Source organism: Strix aluco, chromosome 3, assembly GCF_031877795.1.
Source record: "Strix aluco isolate bStrAlu1 chromosome 3, bStrAlu1.hap1, whole genome shotgun sequence".
In the NCBI taxonomy this organism is placed as follows: domain Eukaryota; kingdom Metazoa; phylum Chordata; class Aves; order Strigiformes; family Strigidae; genus Strix; species Strix aluco.
This window is the reverse complement of record NC_133933.1, coordinates 37,128,561-37,155,686: the sequence shown is the minus strand read 5'-3', so window position 1 is coordinate 37,155,686 and position 27,126 is coordinate 37,128,561. Positions and strand designations below refer to the sequence as shown.

Sequence of the window (27,126 nt, the reverse complement as noted above, 5' to 3'; positions counted from 1 at the left end):
TTGTGCAGCTCAGCACTGTCTTGGGACACCTGTCCCTTCCGGTGAACTTGCACTCAAGCTGCACTCAGTTGTTATTTTGGGTACCCTTTGCTCCCCAAAGGAGCAAACAGGGTAAGTACAGAAATAGAGATGCTAAACTGAAATCTTTCTAAACATGCCACTGGCAGCATGGAGGGACAGGGGAAAGTAGAGATTAGCTAGATTTGTGTCTCAGCTACCACTGTTTAAGCTTGTGACAGGGTGCACTGAGCTCACTCAAAGCCCTTCAGGTCCAGCCTGTGAAAAAGGATTCAGCCACTCCACCCTGTGCCTTTCTGGGGAGTGTGCCAGCCATGTCAGGGGTTCGCCTGCCATTGTCACGGCTTTGCGGTGCTCCTCAGATCCACTGGTTTTTGAGACCCAAGCTGAGGCTTTAACGTGAAGTCTCAAAAAAATGAAAGCCTTGTCAGCCCACTGCAATCAGCAAATCCTCCAACTGTTTTTAGATTCCCTGAAATGCTAAGCTTCTCTTGGAGCAAGGCTCTAGTAAGTGGAGGGAAGTGAACTGTGTTTCCATTTAACTAATTAGTGTCCTGTGTCCTGGCCAAAGCACACACAATGTTACAGCCATTTCTAAGCTGTTACATGCCTGCATAACTGCTGCTGAGGCAGCCAGGAGCTGTAAACTAGCAAAGGGCCAAGGAAGGGGTGGGATGAAGGGCCAGATTCTGTTCAAATCCCATGTAAAGCTGAGTAATGTCAGTGACTTACACAGAATTACCCTAGGTCACCAATGGCTTAGAACAGCTAAAAAATTTGTTGTCCTTTTTAGTGCTCAGCTGTTGTTGCTTTTAGTCTGGTTTTGAGTAGTTCTCATTCAGAAGAAGAGGTGCCTTCCTAAGGTATTTCAAGACGTGTCGTCCCTCTATGCCCCACTCTTCCCCCAGCACCTTCTGAAAGCACTGCTCAATTTGACATAGATTTAATCTCTTTAAGAATACTTAGAGACCAGCTTCTGCTGGCTTCTCCTTTATATGCTGTATCCATTTTTTTCCAGGGCAGCCTGAGGGTGGGGTAACTAGCCTCAGGATGTGACTATGAAGGAAAGACAGGCTGAGCTGCCACGAAAGACGCAGGGTGGATTAGCAGTGAACAGACAGTAACACACAAATGGGACATTAGCTGGGACAAGTGAGTTTCCAGCAAGCAAAAGCTATACTGCGCATGAGTTGTGAGGGCTGCTGTGATCTGCAACATTTGCATTCCCGTTGTGTTCAGCATGCACAGGGTTAGAGGTGCCACTTGTGCTCTTACAGCACCCTTCAGGAGGTGGTGGGCTCAGTGCTTTACACTGTTTTGGTTAAATCTTCAAAAACCTGGTTCTAAATTAGGAAGCAGCTCCTAGTGAAAGGATGTAAAGCCTTGTGCTACTGTCCCAGGATCAGCAGCATTTGGAGGCTGTACCCAGAGAGGAAGACCCTCTAGCAGTACAGCTGCTGTTTCTGCCCTCTTGCAGGGCACCTGCACTGCACTGTGGCTGGTTACAATTGACTAGACTTCCTGAGGTAGGAACAGGCCTTCTTGATAGCAGAAGAGGTGAGAGCTTTCCTGGAAGCTCAGATGGATCAGAAGGGGAATTTCCTTTATTCATGATTCAGGAGGGATGGACTTCTATACAGGCACTTTCCTGGACCTCAGTTTCAGCACACAGTCAGTCAGACTGGAGGCACCAGTTCCTTCTGTTACTCTGCAACAAGAAGCGGTGCTGTCATACGCAGCCACTGACTTGGAAGAGTCACACGGGAGAAGCTGAGATAATGATGAGAGATGATAAATTATGATGCTAAGCCTACACAATTACTCAGTTTAAGAACAGCCAGATAAAGATGAGTTTCAACAAAAAAAAATTGAAATAATACATTCCTTACAGTAATAGGTTATTGTGACTGATCCCATGCTAACTGCTGACTAATCATTGCAACTTGTAGTCTGTCTTGTTGCTTGTCCTGAGTTAACTATTCATAGAAGCTCGTGGATTAAAACATAGATGTTCCTTTGAATGAATAAAAAGGGTTCAAAGTAATGCAAAACATACTCCATTACAACTAGTATTTATTAAAAATGCAGTGGACAAAAAGCAAGCAAGCCTCCAAAAAGTAGTCATTTCATCAACATATATTACACCATTGCCCACCCAGCACCACTGAAACAAACAGTGCTATCAGCTCATTTCTCTTGCAAGATGTTCTGTTGACCCATGCTTGGTTCATTATCTATACATGTGCATAGTTTCAAGACTTGATAATGTAACATGAGCATAAAATGGCACCAAAGTCTGTTTGCCCAAAGTTTCCAGCCACTCTCAACCCAAGGAAGTCGTGAAATGTGCGTAAGTAGTGAAATGTGCGTGGCAGTCATGCATGTGCTCTGCAGTCCCTTGTATGGTCTTGTGACCTTGAGCTTTACAGCATGACAGCAAACTTCTCAGAAGCCAAAGAATCATATGCCTCAAAGCATCATTTTATTACTACTCATTTTATTACTACTGAGTAGGTCTAGTTTCCTTTTTGCTTCCAAAACTAGTTAGAGACTGGCTGAAGGCAGGGAGGGCAGGGTGTGTTGTGTGTGGTGGTGGGAATTAAGTGCTTCTGTAAATCAGTTAATTTAGCAGGTTACACATGTGCTTCCTTTTCATGGCAATTTGTTTCCATGCTGAGCTAGGAAAACTTTTGCCCTGTGGGCACAGCGGCTCCACAGATGAACATGGTCTCTTGTATATGCAGGGTCAGGGGGGTGGTTGGTGTTCAGTACGGCAGTGTTAGGTACATTCCTGGGGAGGAGCAGGAGTGCCCCTACTTACAGACAGATCGGTGATATCAAGGGAATGGGGACTATAACACCGAATGTAGGTGTACAAATGTTTATGGAGTTCGGGCAACAAGCTTTCCAGACTCCTTCCCCTTTCAGCTGTAGCTGCTATGTGTGTCATTGTATATATCACAGTAACAATGAATAAAGAATCAAATTTATTCACCTGCAATGGAAAAAGTGCCTTCTGTGGTAACTAGTGTATGAGATTTGTAAAGGATTTGTAGTAAAACCTATTGCCTCCTTATCTTAGATCTGTGCTTACTTTAAGTGAGCAGGATGTGCGTGAGTGTGGTGTGTGCTTTAATGATGCTCACAGTAATCTAACCTTATTTCATGAAACACAGCTACTTGCAAAGTTTAAGATGCTTTTTTGGTAGCCTCTTTGACATTATTAGAGCTGTCTTCAACTCTCTGTGCGTACGGAGAGGGAGCACCCTGAATCATATGCAACTTCACATTAGCCATAAGCATTAGAAAACAAGTAAACCAAAGTTGAAAACACCCTGTCTAGAGCATTTAAATTAACACTTGAAAAGGACCCATCAGTATTAACAACAATGTTGAATAATTTCTTATCTAGGATAGTCAATTATCAAAGCTATTTAATGCTACATGACAGTGGCCGCTGGTATATTTATGGGGACACGTAAGTGCTCTGAGGCCAGAAGACTTCTTGAAGCGAATTAGAGAAATATGCAGGAAAACACTCTGGCCAAGGCAACAGCAACTACCTTACTCTTCCAAGTGGCTACTAGTCTTTAAAGTTTGTTTTATCTGTCAGGACTACACAGGTTGCTGGTTTCTAGGAGCTGCACTCTAGGATTAAAAAAACTGAGAGTCTTCTGGGAGCTTGGTGTGACATCTATTTCTAAAGTCAGGGAGAGCTGACACCTTCCATGCATGGCATAATTAAGCCCTTAGGCATGCAGACACAGGGCTTCAATGTATTCGAGTGCTAAGGTCAAAATGCTGGAACATGCTTCTAACATTGTAAAAGGTATCTTTCAGATCAGCAAAGTAATTCTTCCAAACTCAGAAATCCTCTGTTTCTATATCCTGTTTTACTAAGCACTCAAGGCAGAGAACTGGGCAGCTGCCCTCTTTTTGTTCTTTTGAAACTTACGTGGGTATTTCCCACTTGCAGGCAAAGGAAGCAGTAGCATTGCAAAGGGACAGGAGCTGCCCCTCTGACCCTGGCTGTTCCACAGTTATAATCTCTGCTATATAGTAAGGTTCCCGAGCTGGTTCTTTTCACTGTCACCTTCTAAATTCAACTAAGGAGGTCAGTGGGACAGATGGACAGACAATTCTAAAATCTTAATCCTTGACTTAAAAGTAGTTGCCAAATAACAGCACTTTCAGCACTTGCTTAATTTCCAGAGCTCTTAGTTGCATGGTGTGATGACAGCAGCTGTGAATATTTCACAGCAAGAATTAAAAAAACCCCAAACACCTCTGTGGTATAACTAAGAATCTTTGCTCAAGCTCATGGTGAGAACACTGAAATGAAGGTACTGGTAGAATGGAGAAGTCTGTCCTCTGAAAAACAGATATGGTTATCAAGAGGGATAAGTGGCTCCACTGTTCACCCAGCAGTAAGCTGACAGGGTAAGGCAAAACTGGAGTCGTAGGGTTGTTGGATGATATACCTGCTGTGGTCTCCAAGCCTACCAGATGAGGAAATGTAGTTCTGCAAGAAGCTGAATGGGAGCAGTGGTCACCTGGAGGGCTGGAGCTGTCTGCATGTGATCTAGACCCTTGAGAAGTCTCCCCTCTGCCCGCCTGTCTTACTAAGCAACTTCACCTCTTCGATCACAATGTCATGAGTAACTGCTTTGCACATGTCATACACAGTCAGGGCAGCCAGGCTGGCAGCTGTTAGAGCTTCCATCTCCACACCTGTCCTTCCCCAGGTCTGACAGGAGCTGTGAATCACCACTGCGTATCTGCTCTCATCCAGACTCAGAGACACCTCAACATGGTTGAGGGGGATGTTGTGACACAACGGAATCAACTGGCTGGTCAGCTTGGCTCCCTGAATTCCTGCAATCTGGGCTACTGCCAGCACATCCCCTTTCTTCATCTGGTTCTGCCTCACCATCCCAAATGCCTTCTCACCCAGGCGGACCACAGCACCAGCAACAGCACTTCTTCTTGAATCTGGCTTCCCTCCAACATCAACCATTGTGGCCCGTCCCTCCTCATCAGTGTGAGTCAAGTTGTCAGAGGCACGAGGTACCTTGGTGCAAGATCCCAAATCCCTGGTGCAGAATTCAGATCCTGGACTTGCCTCTTTGAACTGACAGTCCACAGAAACTTGGCCAACAGGAGAAGCCTCAAGGCACTTTGTGTCAAATGTGGAGCTTGAGTCCTTCTGGAAAACACAGCAGCCTCTAAGCTGGGTTTGTAGAATTTCTGTCATTATGTGGCACTGTTGCTCTGGGTGAGATCCTGGCAGGAAAAGTTGTCCTGTAAGCTTATTTTTCATTAATGCTTTTCCCATTTGTTTGGGTGAACTTGCTCTCAAAGTCAGCCAATGGCTAAACGTGTGGCCGCACTCTTTTGAATTTGGGGGATTCTGTAGGGCATCTTGGCATAGTGAGAATGACATCAGTGCAGGCTCTGGGGGGAAAAAAAAAAAAGTAATATGAGAATACGTCTTACTAACTGGAAAGCTAAGCTAAGTCTGCAGCAGCTGAGAACCCTGCCACAGCACTGTTTGGGACTTTCTGTATTGCAAAAACCTCAATAGGCCTGTGAACATCCGCTTTTCTCCTCAACCTCTTTCTCTTCTCTCTCTCAGTTCCCTGCATTTGCTGGTTTGTTATTATAAACCCCAAGACTCAAAACACTTATTTCAAGGTCCCTGACAAGAAGAAACAACTTGCTTTCAAAATGTATCAACACTTACTGAGAAACAGCAGCCAAGAAAACCTACACGAATATCAGTTCTGAAGAAAAGCAAGTCACAGCACCTCAGCATCCATTAGACTGTGCCAGCACCAGTCTTCTTTTGAAATCCTGGCTGGGTTAATAGGAAATTCTTGCACTCAGATTCTCAACTCTGCCTTTCCAAACACCTTTCTCCCAGCACAGGCAGCTGCCCTTCCTGCTTTCATCTCCTTCTGCAGGGAAGGGTCATGCCAGCACTTGAGGACAGCAGGGACCAGAAGCACCACATCTGCAACTGCACTGTCTACCAGCTCACAGGGTGGCTCTGTGATGAGTAGTACTGCCAGCTCTTACTATGTTAATGACAGCTGAAGTTTAAGCACTGGAAAAACCACGCTCCCCTCATTGACAGATAGATTTTAAATCTACTCAGAAGTATGTTCCAAGTCAAGCTGGCAGAGTTCCCAGCTGGCAGAGAGGTAGTAAGCCCTCCTGCCCCTTTTCACCATTTAAATCCCTTGGTTTTGGCATTTGCACAGGAGTCTCTTTCACATAAAAGTGATTTGTTTTGTAAGTAAAGAGAAAGCAGTATAGAGGTAAGTGGCTAAGCCCTAGTTTAATAGCCTCATTGATAAACATTTTTCTCTTTTTTTCTGAAGCTCCTTCTCTCTGCTCTGAGAAACTTGGATTAGGTTTTGCTCAATAAGCTCCTTTGGTAGCTCTGATATTCAGGGACTCCCTTACTCATGGGTTTTCAGACTGTCCACAGATGAATCAAAGCAGCTTCCTGGGCCCTCTATACCTTGCTGAGCTACCTCTGCTGCCCTGACCTACAGGTATCATCTTGAACTGTCCACATGACAGTAACGGACACAGTGTGGACACCACCCCATTGGTTGTGGCCCCCCTCCCCCTTTTTTTAAAAACAAACCAACCAATCTCCTTGTTAATCCCGGCCTCTGCTATAACAAGGCTGATGCACTTACCACCTTTTCATCCAGTGTGCCCTCCAAACATTGATCTGAAAGTGCCCATTACTGAAGCTTAAATCAACCATAGATTTCAAGGTTTTTAAATCATTGCAATAATCTAAATTCAGGCAAAGGCTAATGGCCTATCCACTAAAATTAAGATTCCTGCAAGTTTAATGGTAATGTGTTTACCCTCAGAGGAACAAGATTAAATAGACATAAATGCTTTGAGTGCAACACTGTTCTGCTTTAAAAGAGCACAGAAAATTGTGCTTATTCCTCCTTTCTTTCTCTCTCCCTTTATATTCCTTTCAAAATCCAGGAACTCAAAGTTATCTGTTTTTCTGGATTCCTTGATTAGCTTTAAAGCTGAAGCTAAACCCTTGGCAAGGTGTCATGTCTTCAGGAGAAGCTGGACTGCAGAGGCAGACAAGTACTTACTTCCACAGAGTACACACGCATGGATGGTAGCAGGGAAGAGAAGTACTGTCTGCTCAAGTAGAATGGTAAGTAAAAAGACAGCAACAGACAGTAATGCATGCAAAGCATCTTTGCTTTTCCTAACCATGTACATTTTCTTCAAGTTGTACGTAGTCCTTTCTATCTTCACCCAAATCGCTCATATACCAGTCAAAAAATAGATAATGTTTTTCTACAGCATGATATGTAACACTGAAGCCATCTGACAAACTGCATCTCCTTATATTCTATTACTGCACTTGAAGTTTAATTGTGTTAGCTTCAAGAAGCACAATCTTGGCAGGGGGGGTGTCAGGGAAGAAGGTAGGAGATACTTCAATTAAGGAGGAAATTCCCATAACTGAAGTGAACCCATAAGGAGAACAACCTGCCAAAAAGGAATATTTTGATTAAGGGAAATAGGATACAAACAAAAAGTATCAGACAACAGCAGTTCAGGGAAGAAGCCAGGTTTGGTTTACTGGGACTAGCAAAACCAATTAGTGATTTCCACAGCATTCATTAAGTTTCATTAAATTAATTCCATACAGACACCCCCCCACTGACTGCTTGCACGCCAGCATTATTTGAAGTTTGTAAGTAATTTGAAACACAATTAGGAAATCTCCTAATGATTCCCCATGAGTCACAGTGGGATACTCTCCACTCATCTCCAGTCTCTCCAGATGCGGTGACTGCCAGCAGTGAGTCTCGAAGGGACATGGAACAGCACAGGGAGGACCTGGACAGGCTGCCTCTTTCACTGTACGTTAAAGCACTTTTCAAAAGGAATTTGGATGGATCTGATCTATAGACATCCCAACACTGCTATGAATGCTAACTTTGAAGAGTGGAGGTTCTTTCAAAGGCATCTTGAAAAATTATGTAGGTCCCAGTAAGCTGTCAAGAGTTTAGTATAGAATTTTTCATCTTAAAAAACAGAAAATTTTTCCTCATGCAGCAAATCAATACACACTTTAAACAAAGTGTCTTCTTCCCTCTTTTACTAGAACACAGTGTAGCCAAATACAAAAGAGTTGAGAGAGACAATCTTGCACCACTGAATCCACTCACTTTAAAACTCAACATGGAAAATGATGGCCCTTTAAAGGGGGGGCATCAAGGGAGAAATATTCCTAGTGAAAACCTATGTTAAAAGACCTCTGTAGATCCTATTTCCTAATAAAGGTAACAGAAGTACAAGCACTAGGATCTTGGTTTAAAAAAGAGCAATTATTATATTACCTGTAGCAAAGACCTGCAAATTAATGCATGTTACCCTCCCCCTCCCCACAAGGGCACCTGTTTTAAAAACTGTGTTTTAAGCTGCACAGCAGCTAACCTGCTCCAGAGCATCAACAGGAGGATGAGAGTTTGGGTTTGAAACGTAATGTTCAAATCTCTTCCACCCTTGCTGCATTTCCCCACCCCGCCATCCTTGTTGCTAAGAAGCAACTGAACAACTTCCAATTAATCTCACAATGCTAACTCTTGCAAGCATTTCTTAAGTCTAAGGAAGAAAAGAGTATTTTGGAAGATAGCTCTCTTACAAAACAGGAAAACATAGGCATGGAGGAGGTAAAACCACACTGGAGGAGATGTGAAAAATCAGTAAGAGAACCCCAGCAGTACCACATTGCTCAAGAACAGAGCTTCAAGCAGAAGGGAAAGTTAGCAAACACCTTCAACAGACAGAACAAGGAGAAGAAAGGCTCCTTGGATCCACAGGGCTGGTCAGATACCAGATACTACAGTCTTCACAGTTATGTTCCGAGACTTTGCAGCAGTAAGAGGACATTTTGAAAGAAGGAAGCCCCAAGTTTCAGATTCTGAAGTAAAGAAGTAGTGAAGTGAGAAAACTTGCATTTCTGTCAGGTTGCTGGCTCTATATATTATAAACAAAGTTAAATTTCTTAATCCAGGGATAAAAGTCCATCCTGCATCCTTCACGTTTATATGGCAACCTGATCAATTTCACAAAATGCCCCCCAAACTGCCTTGTCCCTTACTACACTACTCTTGTTAAGTACAATGGAAGCAGACAGGAAATAAGATAGGAAAGCTACTGATCCCTTTGGAAAATGTAATGAACTTTCAAAATGGAGAAAACAAAACCAGTGCTGTCAATCAGAGGACTGGGTAAAGCTTGGTAGAGACATTAAACCTTTCCTCCTCTTCCACTTCAGCATGTTAACCACAGCTGCCTTTTAAGAAACCCATTTCTTTGCCTAAACTTAAACTGGAACCAAACATGAATTAGACTTAAAAGCCCAATCCACTCTGCTCCCGCAAAGACAGAAACCAAACAAAATTATTTTATGTTTATTACGTACTGATTTGTCACCCACCAATCAGGATCATTGGCCGGTTTTTCATCTGGGAAATGTTAAACATGCCTAGAAATAAAATAAGGAACACATAAAAATCCTAGCTTTTTAGGTTTTAAGTCATGCATCTGGTTTATAGATTTAGCTTTCTGCTCTTTACAGTGCAACCTGCATGCTAGGAAAACCAAAGCTCAATAAAGACCAAGCAAGCTGGAGAAGGGGGAATCTAGCATGGTATTATTTAAAACCACAGCTGACACAGACTTCAAGCATCCAGCTGCTATAGGTCTATCACACTGTAGAACCCTTTCCCAGAAGGCTTTCCATAATCTGAATTACAGTCTACCTACTACAGAATTCAAACAACTTGGGACTATCTTGTTTCTTAACAATAGCATTTAAATGTGTTACTTCTACAGATAAACCGTTAACAGTGTTTCAGTTCAAATCCTATCACAGAAGGCCCCAGGGACAATACTGGGATTAACACAAATCAGAAGAAGAAAGACAATGTCAGGTAAATGCTGCTGATGGCAAAATGCCTTTACTAGAGGGGAAAACACTCTTCTCCACCCTCCCACCCCTCCCCACCCACACTCTCCCAAATCAGATATTCAGAAATGAATGGTCTAGAAGAAAAGGAACCAATCCCTCCACCCCTTCCCATATGTTTACAAGGCACTATTTTATCTGGGTCAGACCAATGTACTTTGCAAGTTAATCTATGCTCAGATTTAAAAGCTTCCTTTAAATTTGTTTTCCATCATGAAAAAAAGGGCAAAAGCAACTGTCAGTAATCTGGTAGAATGTGCAAGAGAACAAAAGGGCCAAAGCTTATTTTTATTGTAAAGGGGACTATTCCATCATCATAAAAGTCAGTTCATGTACAAGAGGTCAGCATTCCCAGCTGCAGCTGGGTTACAAAAATATAGCTAGGTTCAGATGTGTCTGAAATATAGTTTGTATCAACATAAATTCAGAAAAGACTAATACAGCCTGAGGATGTGACTGCATCATCATGGACATTGTGTCATGACTTTAGGCAGAGCACTAGATGAGTGGCTACGAGTTTCTCCATACTCAAAAAGAGATCTGTCGCTTCTAGAAACATCTTAATGCAGTAGTTGGACTGACAGTTCAATTTTAGCTTTATTACTTATTTTACAGCAAACTAATTTTAAGACACAGAGATCCAGTACAACTCCATGAATTTTTGCTTAGCTTTGCTTACATTGTTACAGTGAGCAGTGGTATTTGCATCTCTTTGAAGACAAAAGTCAGTCTAAAAGATGACCATCTGAAGATGGTCACTCTGGAAGGTTAAAAGACTCAAAACTGACATCCAGATTTCAGAGGAACTGCAGGGCTGGTATGTTACCTGCTTTCTACCAGACAATACTCTTATGAGATGGAAAAATGCTTTCCTTAGTTCAGCTACATTCAAGAAGCTTTTCCTTCTTGCCTTCTGGCAAGTCAATGCCTCCCACAGCAGTACCTCGACATTGTTTTCTCTAGTCATTGCTGTTTTTTTCTCAGGTACAACAAACATACCAGCATGCTGTTTCTTTTTTCTGCCCACTGCTTCTCCAATGATTTGAACCAACTCTTCCTCTGAGGCACCCGACCGTAGGTGATCTCTCAAGGACACTTCTGAATTCCCAAAAAGGCACACCTGCAGCCAACCCAGGAAAACAAAAGAGAAAGGAGAAAGAATAAAATAAATGCCTCTTACAAGTATTTCATACTAACCTCAGAGTAAAAAGTTTTGAAGAGGCCTATCCTATTGAAGAAAAAGAACGTTTATGGAAACTGTTTTCTTTATCTCTCCATGTACACACACAGCCTGGGACATTTTGTAACCTAAGCTCATTGGGCCTTCAGGCTGCCTCAGTCATCTGACATTAGACAGCAGCACAGCTGTTGTCAATATCAGGTGACAATACGCAAGTGCCAATTTTTAATTGAAAACTTTAATTTTCCCCCAGAAACTGCCAGTTTCAACGTGGCAGGAAATGGTTATCCCTCCCCTTTCTACAGCCATTGAGCAAATGTACAGGCTGCTCTTGAAGGAGAAGAGCTGCAAGAAGATGTTTGGTGAAACAAGACAGGATCCTTGTAGAACACAAAAGCCAAGCCCTCACAGATGCTTGGATCCTTTTTTAATGGGAAATCATCTGCTTGTCACATGTTTAAGATGATTTTGAATCAAAGATTAAAATAAATGTTTATATTTACTGGGCTTGCAACCATGTTTTACGACTGAAGTTAACTCTGTTAGCAAAACAGAGAAACCAAAAAAAAGGTGATGTAACATCTCCCTAACAGCCCAACAAGCTTGAACAAGAATACATACAGCATAAACAAACAGGAGTTAGCTGGTAATAATTATGGGTCTTTCCATCCTACTTTACATCCCAGCTACTTCTAAGGGAAGAATTTCAACACTGCTTTCACTGCATGAAAGCGAAGAGAATCATGTTTCACTACCAACCTTTAGGTTCCCATCAGCTGTTATCCTCAGCCGATTGCAGGATCCGCAGAAGTGCTCCGACATAGAGGTGATAAAGCTGATCTGTCCCTGGAAATGTGGCACCTTATAACTCTTAAAGAGATGCAGAGGAGGGGGGAAAAAAAAAAAAAAAAAAAAAAAAAAGAGCAGTCAGACTCCTCATTTTTAAAGCTCCACTTGCCCAAAGACCAGAGGACATTTTAACAGATTTTCTTCAGTCCTAAGGTCACACAAGAGAAAAAAAGCAAAATCAACTTTGTCAGGGGTTCCAGTCTATTCTGCCCTGTTCCTGAAACTTCACAAACTTGTTAAATGTTTGCTCTTCTAGTTATCAAGTGGCAGGTGATACCAGTAGGCATGTTCTTACTCAGGCAGCCATGAGCCAACAAAAGTTTCAAAAGCTGTAAATATAGGATACAAGCCTGCCATTCTTTATATCTGACCAAGGTATCTAGTAAACACACTGTATTTCTAAAGGTAAAGACTACAACCAACGTTCAGTAAGAGTCAAACCACATGCAGGCAGCTTGACCAAAATACCAGTTACTACACTGAGTATGTTTTACTTTGCTTGTCAAATATAAATGCTGAACTTGGGAGAATTTGGGGATTTAGGGCTGGGGAAGAACGGGGACACATTTCACATGTTCTTTGCCAAACCCCACCTTGGCTGTGCTGGAAGTTTCACAGGGCAATTTCTCCAAATCAGGCCATCGTTGTTTAATTGTATCTAACATTTCTTTGTAGCTCACCATCTTCTTGAAGTTCCACTTATTGCCTAGAATTAACAAAACCAGTGTAACTTTAGACAGTGGTTTTTGAGTTAGCAGAGAACCACCTTTATATTGTCCACAAATCTCAGTCTTCCCTGTAGGTGTCACAGCCCCAACTAATCCTGCTACCAGTCCTTTCTCCAGTTTATCCAAGGAAGACATACAGACAAGCTTCAAAAGACACAACATAAAACTTAGGGCAATTCCTAATTCCCCAAAAGAGCTCACCAAAATTCCAGAGACAAACCCACAGGGTGAATAACCACCATCTAGATTCACCTGTGTCCAAGGCACACTCCATGCCATGAAGGATCTCAAAGCAGGACTGCTTACCATCAAAGGGCATGTATTCTATGAACCGCACATCAAGGGGCAGATCCTTTGTGAAATCCACAAAGCCCAGCAGCTCATCCTCATTGAAGCCTCGCATCACCACACAGTTTACCTGCAGGAAGAGCAGACACCTGAAATTAGTGAGCAGAGTATGACTTTCTCCTCTCTTACACAACGTTTCATAGCCCTTGCAGAAGGCAAGGTAGGCAAGGTAGGTAGAAAGAACTTTTTTTTTGAAATAAAAGATAATGAATTGGCAGGATTCCAATAGTATAGATGATCATTTCTGTCAAACTTGCCTGTAAGCTTTTGCATCCAACCTAACTAAAGTTGATAAAGTTGCCTTCCTAAATGGAAAACTAATAAAAGCTAGGTAACAAAGGCATCGTCTTACCCATCTAAGGTATGGCAGATTTTACTGTCTAAAATGACAACTCCACTCCCTAGTCCTAGGCTATATGCCTTCTGTAAAAGTAATGGCAGGGTACCTTCTATAGCACTCTTCATGGCAGATCCTAAGCAAATTCCCCAGACTAGGAAGTGTTCACAGCGCACTCCATAACCATAGGTTGCAGGATGATTAGCTCTTCCTTTCTCCACAAAGAGGTTAAAGCTGAGTTTGTCCACACATTCCTCATGAACAATATTTACCTTGGAGCCTCAGGTCATGTGTACTTTATCTGAAGAACAACAGATAGCTATGCAGTTGCTAAAACACTCCCTGTTAGCAAGGCAGACTTCTATGTCCAAGCATCATGCATCACGATTCTTAAGATCTTTCACGAAAGCCTATAACCTAGCTTAACTTCAAGGGTTTTTCATAGCTCTATAGCCTAAACCACTCACACATAATAGATCTTCCAAAACACTGGTGAAACTGAAGGAAACCACAGCTGCAGAACTGCAAACAGCTGAGTTAGGGTGAAGTTTCATGTTACAGCTAAGTTGGTCTATCTGTACCCCCAAAGGAGGACTCCCTTTCCTTTGCACACTGGCACTCAGAGATAAACTAGGAGAAAATTAATGTCTTTCTGCAGGGTAGTTTTCTGCCTGTTAGCTCCCTTGCCCAAGTTCACAGCTGGGTCAAACAAATGCCAAATCAACAGAGGAGGTAGGAAGAGGCAAGTACCAAGCAGGACCACCCTGTAGCCTGCAGCTAGGCAACCAATAGGCAATGTGGCAGTATGAACCTGTACCCTCAGCTGTGCAAGGAGATATCCCCCATTACCTCTTGATGTGATCTTCAATCTACTAAAATTGTTTTCTAGTTTTACCAAAAATTATTCACAGGGGGGAAAATAACAAATTGCTCATCAGGTGAACTGTACCTTTTATCACAATTTATGGTAAAACACAACAATTTCAGAGTAAATAAACACTGGCTTTACCTTAACAGGATGGTAGCCAAGTTCAGTGGCTTTGTGGATTCCTTCCATTACCTTATGAAAGCCTAAGATATACATAAAAAAAAAAATTAAAAGAAAAAAAATCACATTTCTTGTTTAAAAACAGAATGCAAAAGGTTATTAAGTACAAGACAAAAAGATAACAAATAAAAACCAATCCGATTCAGTAGACAGGGCTGAAAGTAAGAAGAGCTGCAAGTAAAGAGACTTCAACTCTACACGCACCCCCCTCACAGGCTGTCACTGTTACTGTGCTCAAGTCACTGAGACCAATATTTTAACTGGTATTTGGGTAGTCAAAAGTACTGGTATGCTTTTCTACATCTTTGGACATCCACATATCATTAGCATATGATTCTCCAATTCCCCATATGTCAGCTTTGCTTTGTGTTATGTTCTTCTTAAAGGATGTGGAAAGCATTTGTGAACTGCATCCAGATGCAATGAAGAAAGAATAATAAATTCATGTTTATTTGATAATAATGGCACACATATCTTTGCTAAAATGGCAGAATCTCACTGTTCTGAGTCAGACGGCAAAAATGCTGAGTTTTAAAAGGAACTTTCTGAAGTGCATGTGGAGGGTTAGGAACAGACAAAAGCACCCCGATTCCCTGTTCATCCCTGGCTACAGATGTAATTGGCTTCCCAAAGCTACTGACTATCCATTAGTTTAAAGATCACAGGCAGCATTTTACAGGATCATCATTTTTATGACTAAACATGTGAACTTGGTGAGCACAATGCTGTGGGGATTACAGCATTTAGGAAAACAATTCAGTTGGCCTTTGACCCTTGAAAACAAATGAAATGTCAAAAACTCCAGTGACTTCCAAGGAATGAAGTGCCCAACCTCATCCTACCATTTAGTGTGGCCTACACTCAGCTGCTCCCAGACACAGAGACATAGTTAATTAGGGTAAGTATCTTCACCCCTACATGTATCTCTTAAATTTGGAAGAAAAATAAAGCAACAATGCAATTTTGGAATTCCAAAGGCCTTTAGGAAAGCCCCTTAATCATCTCATTCAAACCACACCTTCTGTCAACTTTAAACAAAGTTAAGACCTTTCATCAAGATATCAATTTTAGATTTGACATATTATTCCTTCCCTGCCACACTCACCAGCTGGCAGAGAAACAAGTTGATAGTAGCAAGAATGAGACAGCAAGCTACTGAGCCCTGGGTACACATTTGTGGTGAGTGGTTGTGCTCAGCTGCTAGCACCCTGTTTGTGAATGTTTCTCCTACCCTTTCAGGTACTAGACTAAGTTCCCTTCCTGTTCTGCATACTAAACTCAGGTACGAGAGACCAAACACTGTCTGAGACTGAGCTCCCTCTTCCAAAGCTGTAGTCTTCAACAGCAAATACTTTACATATGCTAGCAAAAGCACAGTATCCTCCAGAAAATTTGTGCTGACAACCCCTGTGCTGTAGGTCCATCAACCCTCCTTTTCCTATCTCTTTATCTACTGGAAACTCAGATTCTCTAGTGGAGAGATCATACCTTCATTAATCTGTAGGTACTTTACCAGAAATAAGCAGTAACTCAGTAATATTCTGTGCATATTTAATATTGGATGCATTTAAGATCAGGAAAAAAAAGAAGTGGAGACTTGAAACTTTCACTTGACTGCTTTCTGGCTGCTAAAGGCATTGTAACGCATGGACACAGGAAAGCAGGAGATGCTAACTGTTTTATAAGCTGGTCCTAAAGCTAGTCCTGGCTGCAAAAAGAGAGGTGAAGAGCAAGGAGAAGACAGTGAATTAACTCTTGCAAGCAACTGTTTGAAGTTATGATTTGTCACCCTTCTCCTTCACCACCTACTTGTTTTGCATGTGCCCAGGAAGTTTGCAGCACCGGTGGTAGATTTCATTCCGATTAAGTAAGTTTGCAGAATGAATGTGGCAACAGAGATAATGATACACTGCTGTTAAGCACATCCCAGAGCCACAAACGGGATCAAGAAGCTCTGCAACAGCTCAGAAAAACCTTATGTGCAACTTCAGGATTGCAGAAAGGTGAAACTGAACTTAACTAAAAAGGTCAGAAAGCAATGACTAGCAAGTAAGCAGCAGATCAAAAACTCTGCATGTTTGAGTACTCACATGCTTGGGCTCAGCTCGCTGTATAGGTATGGAACAGGACTACAGTTTGCAGTGTATCTAACTCGGCGGCCTTCCTAGTTCTGCCTCAACCTCCTGCCGCGCTACCATAAAAGTGTGCTTTAGAACAGCTATCAAAAAATCTCTGCAAACAAAAAAAAAGTACGCTATTCTGATTAAGAACAACCATGAGCTTGTTTCCACTAAAATATTTTGGGAGCAGGGTGATTATTTAAAATAAAAACTTGTTACAGTAAAAAAAAAAATCTGTAACTGCATTTCATATTTTGATGTTAATGGCTGTTTTTTCTTTATGAAAAGCTGTTAGGAGTTCATTTGTATTGACATACTTACTGAAACATGCCTTCTAGATCAAAGTCCTTGTGTGGTAATGAAACAACAAAAAGAATAAAACCAAAACATTTCAAAATATTAGAGCAGAAATGAATACTAGATGTCATTGTGTAAGGAAATATTGTCAAGTCTCAGAAGTTCTCTAAGTTTTTGTTTGACATTTCAAAATGACAACGCTTCTCCTCTTCCACCCAGTGAATAACTTCAATATTTTCATAATTTTAGATTTCTTCTGAAATCATAACTTTAGCCAACTTTAAAGCAGAGAGAAGCTTAGACACATCCAGAACAATCCTATGTGGGACAACACCTCCCAGCACTTAATCCTTACAAGAAGAAAGGCTTCAAGCCTATGTTTAATGATTCAATTACAGTACAATATTATCTCATTTTCTTTGTACTGAAAAAATAAAAGGGACAGGCTGTGAAAAAGGTTAGACTGGCTACCTGCAAGAAAGTACTTTTCATTTGTTCATCCCTTAGAATGTCGTAGATGGGGAGAAGTAGAATTATTAGGGTCTTCTAATGTGCTTTCATGAATCAGTGAAATCTCTGATCATCTCACAGTCATTCCCTCTATCCCAACCATTTGGAAATATAAGCAGGTGTAATGCAGGTCACCTGCACCAAAGATACAAAATTCCAGCCTTTTCTTAAAACCCTAGAATGACTTTCCAGAGGAGCAGAAAAATTGATTCCAAGTTTCTTAAGTTCCTGGTTTGTTCCATAATCAGATGCCACCTTTACTTTCCACAGAAGTTACCAGCCTGTAGAAGTCTGAGACCAGGAATCCCTCTCACCTTAATAGAGCTATATCTTGTCGCCTCTGGAACTGCCACAGGAGACAGGGTAGCACAGTAGGGCAGGCACTTTATTCTCTGCTCATTCCATACTTGGAAATCTCCTATTAAATAAAAAACCCTCAAAAACAATAAAAAGGTATTTTTACATAATTTCAGCCCTTAACAAAAGAAAAAAAAAAAAAAAAAACAACAACTCAGCATTACTATTTTTACCTGATCTCACTTTAAAAAATTATCTACGATTTGGAGACTTTATTCTCCTCAAAAATACTGAGTCATAGAAACTTCCCTGTTCAGTCTCTATGCTATTCAGCTGAGCAATTTCTCTCTTTGTGGATAAAGACCTCTTTTTCTTTAAAGGACAAAGAGGGGAAGAGAACATTTATATAAATAAAAGTTACCCTCATCCCCCAATAACTTTTAGTTTACTTTATAAGCAGCACATTCCTAACAGCTTCCAATCAGATACGAAGAGCTGTGGCCATAAAAATGCAGGAAGCTAGAGGATCAGGTTTGCCCCTTCAGTAGCAAAGGGCTTGTTTCCAGTGAATGCCACAAACCAGGTAATATTCAAATGCAGAGAGCAGAAGGAAAGAGCATAGTCAACACCTGCTTGTGATTAGATACTCCCAGATACTCCTCTGGGAGCCAACTGTGCCATGACACAACCAGATTAATGCAATAGCCTACGCTGGAAGGATAACACTCCAGTCAGATTTATGATAGGAAGAGATTTCTGCACCATGATGTAGAAACCTGAAGAAGTGCTCTCAGAGAGACTGTAGACAAGGACACCTTTCTGCACCTGGCAGCAGAACTTCTATTTGATAGCGAAGTGATTCAAATGTTAAAATTACTTCTCACAGCATCCCAGGTTTTTACATCCCTTGCCCTACATTTATCTTACGTTGTTGCACCATCTAGTGGCTACTTGGAGGTTTTGGCTGAATTAGAAGTTCACAGGCTGCCTAAGTTACATCACTGGACAGAAATAAAATGATACAAGATCAAATCAGTTTTAGGTTGGGAGGAAGCCCAACCATGAAGCTGAACTTCATGATAAGTTTTAGGACATTTAAACAAGAATCTGTAATACTGCGTACGTCCAAGCATTTTTGAAACTCTGTTTGGAATTACTAGCTCAATCGGAGAGAAGTTACAAAGCCAGCACCCCTCCTCACATGACCTCAGGCACAGTTTATGTTTATTCCTATTAAATAATAGTGGAGGTAGGGAATGTCACTAGTCACAAGTGAGACCACTGCTAGCATGCCCCAGATATAAATTCCAGAAACTGCCGCTATTCGTGACAAGAAGTTCAGTCCTTGTGGCATCTTAGTCCCTGGCTGTTATAGCAAGAACATCTGGTTTTTGAACAGTATTAAATAAGAGCAGCACACGAGATCAACACAAGATTTGGAGAGTTCTCTTGATATCCATGACTAACCAGTAATATGCCAGTTACTGGCAGCTGTAGTCACAGTCCCGCTGACTGTGGTGAGTTGAACATCTTCACATCTTCGACTCCACCAGCTCCAACTAAAGGGGCTCTACCTGCCTAACGGTTGTAGGAAGAAGGAAAAAGAGTCACTATCAAATAAGCTAGTATAGACTACTTTTCCTAGCCTCAGAAGGGTAATAATTCACTCCTTTACCAAAGTAACTGAGTGTGAAAGACATACCAAACAACTCACAACATTACTGCAAGTATTAACACAGTTGCCTTAGAAGATAGGCCTGTACCTTTCCTCCGGACAATGAACTCAAATTTAGCTGGGACCAAAGTATCCAGGCTAATGTTAATGGCATTCAGTCCTGCCTCCTTCAGTCGGGGCAGCAATCGGGCTAAGTTGATCCCATTGGTTGTGACAGCAATGGTTTTCAGCCCTTCTAGCTTGTACAGTTGACCTAGGAAAATAAAAAGAACATTTTAAAAGAAATAATTCAACTGTAAGTTACACAGAAAACCCAAAAGATTTATAAAACAAACAAAAATATCACTGAGGGTGTGAGGAAAACATGGATACTTCAGTGCTTCAGCCTTCTTCCAGCTGTATTGGTTTAAGAGACCCATTTTAGCACAAATGCATTTCAAAAGGTATAAAAGACAACAGTTTACTGCAAGCAAAATTGATTACAAAGAACACTGAAAATGCACACTGTTTTTTTCTCCATTTTTTAAGAGTAAATAGCTACTTTATTGTTGGAAGAAGGCCTCTGATTTTGTTTACCTTCTTTTCCTCAATCTAGCTTTGCAAACTGAATTCTATGTTCTGTAATAATAATAAGCAGCAAGCCATCCCTTTCAGACCTGACACCTGAACTAGCTGCGTTTATCTAGCAACATTTGTCCTACTGAAACTGTTTACCAAAAGCCAGTTCAAACCCAGAAGTAGCTGCCAGCAGTAGTGACTTTAAACTGCTGAAAGAAATACCACATATACTCCTAACTCAACAGAAAAAGGTCAACACATTAGACCATTATAGAGAATCCAAGGCAACAACATCCAAGGGACAAAACACTTGCACTTGACAACTGAAGTATTTCCATTACCCATAGTGGTAGCCCAGCCAAATGAAGAGGGCTTACGCAAGACACCAAAAAATGACTAACAAAAGAAAACCACGTAAGAAACAGTTAATATCATGAGATTAAGATTTAGAAAATAGCTGCTGCCTCATAAGCCAAATGCAGAAATCCTCAGCATACCAGATCTCCAGAGGGCAGGCTTTCAAACTTCCAGTTATCCATACAATAACAAATAGGAAAAAACCCTCATAAGCCACTTGCAGAAGCAGATAGATCCATGGAAAAGTAATTTTCTTTTCTTATTTTCCCTCCTCCCTTCTCTCATAGCCTCCACCCTAACTACTTGAGAAATATTTGAAGAACCCTTAACGTTGAGGCAATTTTAATGACAGTACAAATATTTCATAGTCCTTTCTTCTGTCCCTGTTTTACCCCTATTTGTTCCTGTCGATAAGGGCTTTACTTCTGCTTTATCTCGTTTCCCAGCTATTCTCAAAATATTCACCCTAAGCTGGGCCCAAAACTCTAGAATGGGAGAAGCTGGGTCACACCAAAGATGCTGAAGTTTACAGCAGCAGCATTTTGCAACAGGATTCAAGAGCCCTGGAAAGACATTTGGAACCTGAGGTTGTAACAAAAAAGCAATCTTTACTAAGAACTAGATTTTTCTGGCATTCACCTCTCAAAATACTCCCCACTGACCAGGAATAACCTCTTCCTAGAGGATGAATGCTATTGCCCCAAGTTTGCCTAATATTATTTAACACTAGCTACCACTAGCAGCCTTGTCTTTGTGAGAGCATAGGATAGCGTAGGAACACCATTACTTTTACTTACAGCCTTGGAACACACAAAATGCTCAACCTCCTAACAACAAAGGAAGAAAAGACTTGCTGCCATACAGGCTTCATTGCTAGAAATGTAAATGCATAAAGGTGTTGAATAAAACCAAAACCATGCTGCACCCTAAAATGGCAAAATTAAAAAAAATAGGCCCAGCTGATTAGATCAGTTAGTGCAGGCAGCGGCTGTTACCAATGCATCTTCTTCCTCATCAGACAGGAAGAGGTACAAGATGAGGTCCTGGAAATACACTAATATGTGGAACAAATTGGATAGAAGCCAACTGTGAGAAATCAGAGATGGAGACTTAACACTAATACCAACAAGTTAAAAAGGATGAGTTAGTACACTTTGCCTTATTTGTGAAAGCTAAGAAGTGGAACATTTGCAGTTGCTTGGTTCCTTGACTTGTTGACCTCTAGATTCAAGAGGGATTAAAAGACATTTCATAACTTTGTAACTTACCTTGTACCTGTAGTAAGTGTTTGCTGACCTTTGGTCACTGCTCTAGCAACAATCAGCACAAGCAAAGGCAACTGATAAAACTATCAAGTAGAAAAGGAAACAGAACAGATTCTATAATTTGATAGCATGAAGTCAAAAGGTTATGTGTCAGGCTCAAGCCATCAAGTAAACCCTTTTACATTTACTTTTTCCTTTAGGATCAGGAGCATTTTCTTAAATAGAGACATTTCTTACATATTTCCCTCCAATCATTTTCTCAATTGGCCTTCTTCTGATTGAGTCCAGAAGAGGTATGTTTATCTCCTAATACATGAATTAACAAGTCTACCCTGCTCTCAAAATGTGTATGTTGCTATATAAAATCATCCAACCATCTGTCCCCCACCCCATGGACAACTGTCAGTGAAGATGTGTACTTCTCAGACTATTAGTAACAAACAGCTATCACACAGTTTATATCCAGTGCTAATTTAAACTTTGAGCATCCCAGAAAAGATGGATTCTATATTCCACTATCAGCTGCTTCAGAAAAGTCTCAAACATATGTTTTCAGCTGTCCCTGGGACATGATTTAGCTTTCAGCAAGTGTTAGTTGCCAAGTCATAGTTTATGTATGTGCATATGTTAAAAGAAGATTTGAAATAATAATAATCTAAAGAACTGTAGCAGGTCTCTGAATAGCATGTCTCCTACAGTAGCTTCAAATCACATTTGTTCATTAAAACAACAACAAAGTTTGAACTTAAGTATTAGAAAAATATGGTAATAGTAATCCAGCATTACTATTTTTGAGCTCTATTGGTATTTCACAGACCATTTATGGTTAAGAGAAAGGTTTGCTGAAAACAAACCTAAGAGATTTCAACCCTGTTCAGCACCTGAGATACTGTAACCAGCTTCTATAAACCATCTAGAAATTCAGATTAACTTTATCCCAGCCCAAACCAGTACATTGTGATAAGATGGCTTCAGTAAAGATGCCCAACTCAAATTCTGCAGAAGACATTTTGGGGCTTGTTTTCCCTTCAATGAGTTTTCCCATAGTTGTTATATGTTATCTATTTAGTTTTGAGACTTTTATCTTGATCCCAAACTTGTACACCATAGACTAACACCAAAGTCTGGGAAGACAAAAAATGTTTATAGACTTAATTTGTCAATTTTCAATACGCCTTAGAAAAAAAATCAGCCATGACAGAATGAATTAATGCAACAGGACAACCATCTTAACATCTATTACCTTTACCCCAAGATCACTACTCTGTCGTCACCCATTAAAATGATTACTATGAATCTGTCAAAGTTCAGCTGTGAACAAGAACACAAGCAGAATAATGAAAGCCCAGTGGTTCAAAAATATCTCTTTCAGCCACAGAACTAAACCTCTGAGAATTCTATCACTGCAGTAAAACAAACAACAGAAAAGCTTTCTATCCTTCCAATATCAATACTTAAGAATTGCAGCAACGCAATAATTATTTTGCAGTGACCTGGCTACTCAACTTACACCCTCAACATCAGAGTAGCTGTGTTGAGTATAAAAAGCCATCAGCTACTGCTGATAAATCAAAAAGGTGCATACACTAGGAAAGAAAGTTCTGCACTGAACTGACAACACTTGATTTCAACTCATTTTCATACTGTATGCTGAACTGTAAAGCTTTATTTAAAATTTATTTAAAATACAACCTGTTTTACAAATCTGCCTCCCTTTCAGCTGGCAAAAGCCAGCTAAAAATAATTATACCTATTTTTAGTAGAAGTGGGGAATGCTTTCTTGAAAGGCACATAGTGCTCTCAATCCTAAATAAAAAATAACCTAGCATGCATGGGCAAAATGGCCTAGAGAATGGTATTTCAGAGTTCCAGAAAGATGAAGTAAGTGCAGTTTCAGGACTCCTAACAATCAGGAAGTCCCAAGCAAACCATTTCACGCTAGCCATACCTTTTCCAGCTGTAAACAGGTCAGTTCTACCTACTACACAGCTCTGCTGCTTCCTTTCGAAAAGACCATAAAGGTCTTCCAAATCCTGAACAAAAGAGAACAGGAGCAGAGACCAGCGGCTTTCTGCACCAAAGCTGACTGTATCTGTAGGCAGTTACTCTACTTTCAAGACCTTCAACTACTGTATTAACCCTTTCATATCTTCAGTACTTATAAGAGTATATGTGCAGAAACAGACAAGTTCAGCTGCCTACAGCACACCACAGTGCACCCACCTACATAGCCCTAATCTAATACATTGCCACTACACAAAGCTACTGTAATGTCCATAACATACGAGACTTTGGACAGGGAAAAAAAAACACCTGGCTCAAGAAAAAAAACAGACACAGTCTGTCAACACAATAGTAATCAAAGGAGATGTCTAAAAACTACCCAGTAATTTATCTTCCATTGAAGTAATAGTCTTCATCAGTAACTGCAAAAACATATGCATTTCCACCATTCATTATTAAACACAGACAAGCAAGTGACATCTGTTATCAAGAAAACAAAACCAAACCACAAAAACAAACCCCCCCCAAAATACAAAAGAAAACCTGTTTGTTTGTAAGCATGTATCAACTGTTCTTCTCCACCGAGGACCTGGTCACATCAATTTTTGATTTTTCACCCCAAGGCTGCATTATTGCAAGCTATTCTAGTAGATATTGAATATGAAGACAATGCTAATTTCAGCTGTTGTAATATGAAGAGACATTTCCACCAAGCAGGAGAGCAGAACTGGAAATTTTCTGAAAGGAACTATCTTGCATTTCATGATGCTGGGAAAAACCACCATCATTTAACATATAATTGTTCTTCAGGTTGCTGGACTGTATTAGTCAATAGTTATAAGTGTAGTTCTTGGATCAATATATAGCAAGTCACTCTGAAACACACTGTATTTATTGGGAACTTACCCACAATATCAACCACATCAGGACGGATAAGTGGCTCTCCTCCTGTCAGTCGGATCTTCTCTACACCTTCTTTCACAAACAGTCTGGCTAGGGTGAGTATCTCCTTAGCAGTAAGTAGCTCTGATTTAGGGGTCAGCGGAACACCTTCCTCTGGCATACAGTACTGACCTGAAATAAAGAATACAGAAATACATGTGGAAAAAATAACCAGCTGCAGTTAATCTAATACTGATGGGCAAAATGCACCAAGTGCAGCTGTCTTTAATGGATGTCAAACAACTCGTGCTTTTCTGAAATACAGGTAAGACCATACAACAGATCTTAAAAACAATCTCGTCTCCTGTTTTCCTTCAGAAGAAAACCCAAGGCTCATTTGATGGATCTCAAAATTACAGTGGATCCACTTTGAAGGAAAAGCTGGTCTTATTTCTATCCAACCTGCATTCAGAGAAACCAAACTGAACTGGCAAGCGCTGAGCCATTGCCACAAACTTTGCAGACGTAACTGTTGTTTCATGTGGGCACCAGTGATATAGCCAGGAGCAGTCTGAGAAGTATCAACGGGGATTACAGAGTCCTGGGAGCAGTGGTAAGGGACTCTGGAGCGCAGGTAGTTTTTTCATTAATCCTCCTGGTCAAAGGGAAGGGATTTGAAAGGGCCACTCAAATCTGGCAACTCAACAATTGGTCATGGGACCAATGCCACAGCTAGGGGTTCAGCTATTTAGACCATGGGACTCGCTTTGAGAAACCTGGTCTAACAGGGGCTGATGGGGTCCACCTGTCAGAGAAGAGCAGCATTTTCAGTCATAGGCTTGCCAAGCTGGTGAAGAGGGCTTTAAACTAAAGTTGCCGGGGGAGGGGGACCTCAATCACTCCTACCAGTTTGATGTCAGTGCCAGAAATAGATGCCCAGAGAGGGATAACAGGGCAGCAGGAGAGCACCTGAAGAGCAGCACAAAGGAATTCCAGCTGCTGCAGCCAGTAAATCAGCTTCATTAGGGGCCCATTTTAAATGCCTCTATGCAAATGCACATAGCATGGGGAATAAACAAGAGGAGCTAGAGACCCACGCACGCCTGCAGGCCTATGATCTTACTGGCATCACAGAGACTTGGTGGAATGGCTCTTATGACTGGAGTGTTGGCATGGAAGGATACAGGCTCTTTAGGAAGGACAGGCAGGGGACACAAGGAGGTGGTGTTGCCCTCTATGTCAGTGACCAGCTGGAGTGCACAGAGCTCCACCTGGGGATGGATGAGGAGCCAACAAAAAGCTTATGGGTCAGGATTAAAGGGAGGGCAGGGACAGGTGACATTATAGTTGGGGTCTGCTACAGGCCACCCAACCAAGTAGACCGAGCAGATGAGGCCCTCTATAGACAGATAGGAGCAGCCTCATGTTCATAATCCCTGGTCCTCATGGGGGACTTTAACCACCCTGATATCTGTTGGGAGGGACAACACAGCAGGGCATAAGCAATCCAGGAGATTCCTGGAATGCATTGATAACTTCCTTCTCCAAGTGATAGAATAGTCAATGAGGAGAGGTGCTATGCTGGACCTTGTTCTCATCAACAAGGATGGGCTGGTGGGGAATGCAAAGCTCAAGGGCAGCCTTGGCTGCAGTGACCATGAAATGGTGGAATTCAGGATCCTTAGGGCAGCAAGGAGGGTGCACAGCAAGCTTGCTACCCCAGACTTCAAGAGAGCAGATTTCGGCCTCTTCAGGAATCTGCCTGGTGGAGTACCATAGGGAAGAGCCCTGGAGGGAAGAGGGGCCCAAGCAAGATGGTTAATATTCAAGGATTACCTCCTCCAAGCTCAGGAGTGATGCATTCCAACAAAGTAGTAGTCAGGTAAGAACGCCAGAAGGCCTGCATGAATGAACAAGAAGCTCCTGGATAAGCTCAAACATAAAAAGGAGGCCTGCAGAGGGTGGAAGCAAGGACGGGTAGCTTGGGAGGAACAAAGAGAAACTGTCCAAGCAGCCAGGGATCAGGTTAGGAAGGCCAAAGCCCTGACAGAATTACATCTGGCCAGGGACGTCAAGGACAACAAGAAAAGCTTCTATAGGTATGTCAGTGATCAAAGGAAGACTAGGAAAAACGGGGGCCCTCTCTGGAAGGAAACAGGAGACCTTGTTACCCAGGATATGGAGAAGGCTAAGGGACTCAACAACTTTTTTGCCTCAGTCTTCAGTGACAAGTGCTCCAGCCACACCACCCAAGTAGCAGAACGCAAAGCAAGGACTGGGAGAATGAAGAACTGCCCACTGCAGGAGAAGATTGGGTTTGAGACCATCTAAGGAACCTGAAGGTGCACAAGTCCATGGGACCTGATGAGACGCATCTGTGGGTCCTGAGGGAACTGGCAGATTAAGTGGTTAAGCCACTACCCATCATCTTTGAGAAGTCATGGCAGTTCAGTGAAGTTCCTGCTGACTGGAAAAGGGGAAACATAACCCCCGTTTTTAAAAAGGGAGAAAAGGAAGACCCAGGGAACTACAGGCCAGTCAGTCTCACTCTGTGCCCAGCAAGATCATGGAGCAGATCCTCCCGGAAACTAAGCTAGGGCACATGGAAAATAAGGAGGCG

The 27,126-nt window shown here is 41.6% G+C and overlaps 1 protein-coding gene across 1 annotated transcript in view; it reads right to left on the bottom strand.

The window, feature by feature from the left end:
• Nucleotides 1-2,074: 2,074 nt before the first annotated feature.
• Nucleotides 2,075-27,126, bottom strand: part of MOCS1 (molybdenum cofactor synthesis 1) — a 36,745-nt gene continuing 11,693 nt past the window's right edge. The window contains 10 exon segments of the mRNA XM_074818116.1: nt 2,075-4,606; nt 4,608-5,472; nt 9,521-9,568; nt 11,051-11,171; nt 11,991-12,101; nt 12,674-12,786; nt 13,115-13,226; nt 14,503-14,564; nt 19,529-19,693; nt 24,531-24,698. Coding sequence (XP_074674217.1) covers nt 4,285-4,606; nt 4,608-5,472; nt 9,521-9,568; nt 11,051-11,171; nt 11,991-12,101; nt 12,674-12,786; nt 13,115-13,226; nt 14,503-14,564; nt 19,529-19,693; nt 24,531-24,698 — 2,087 coding nt within the window. The 3' untranslated portion in view covers nt 2,075-4,284.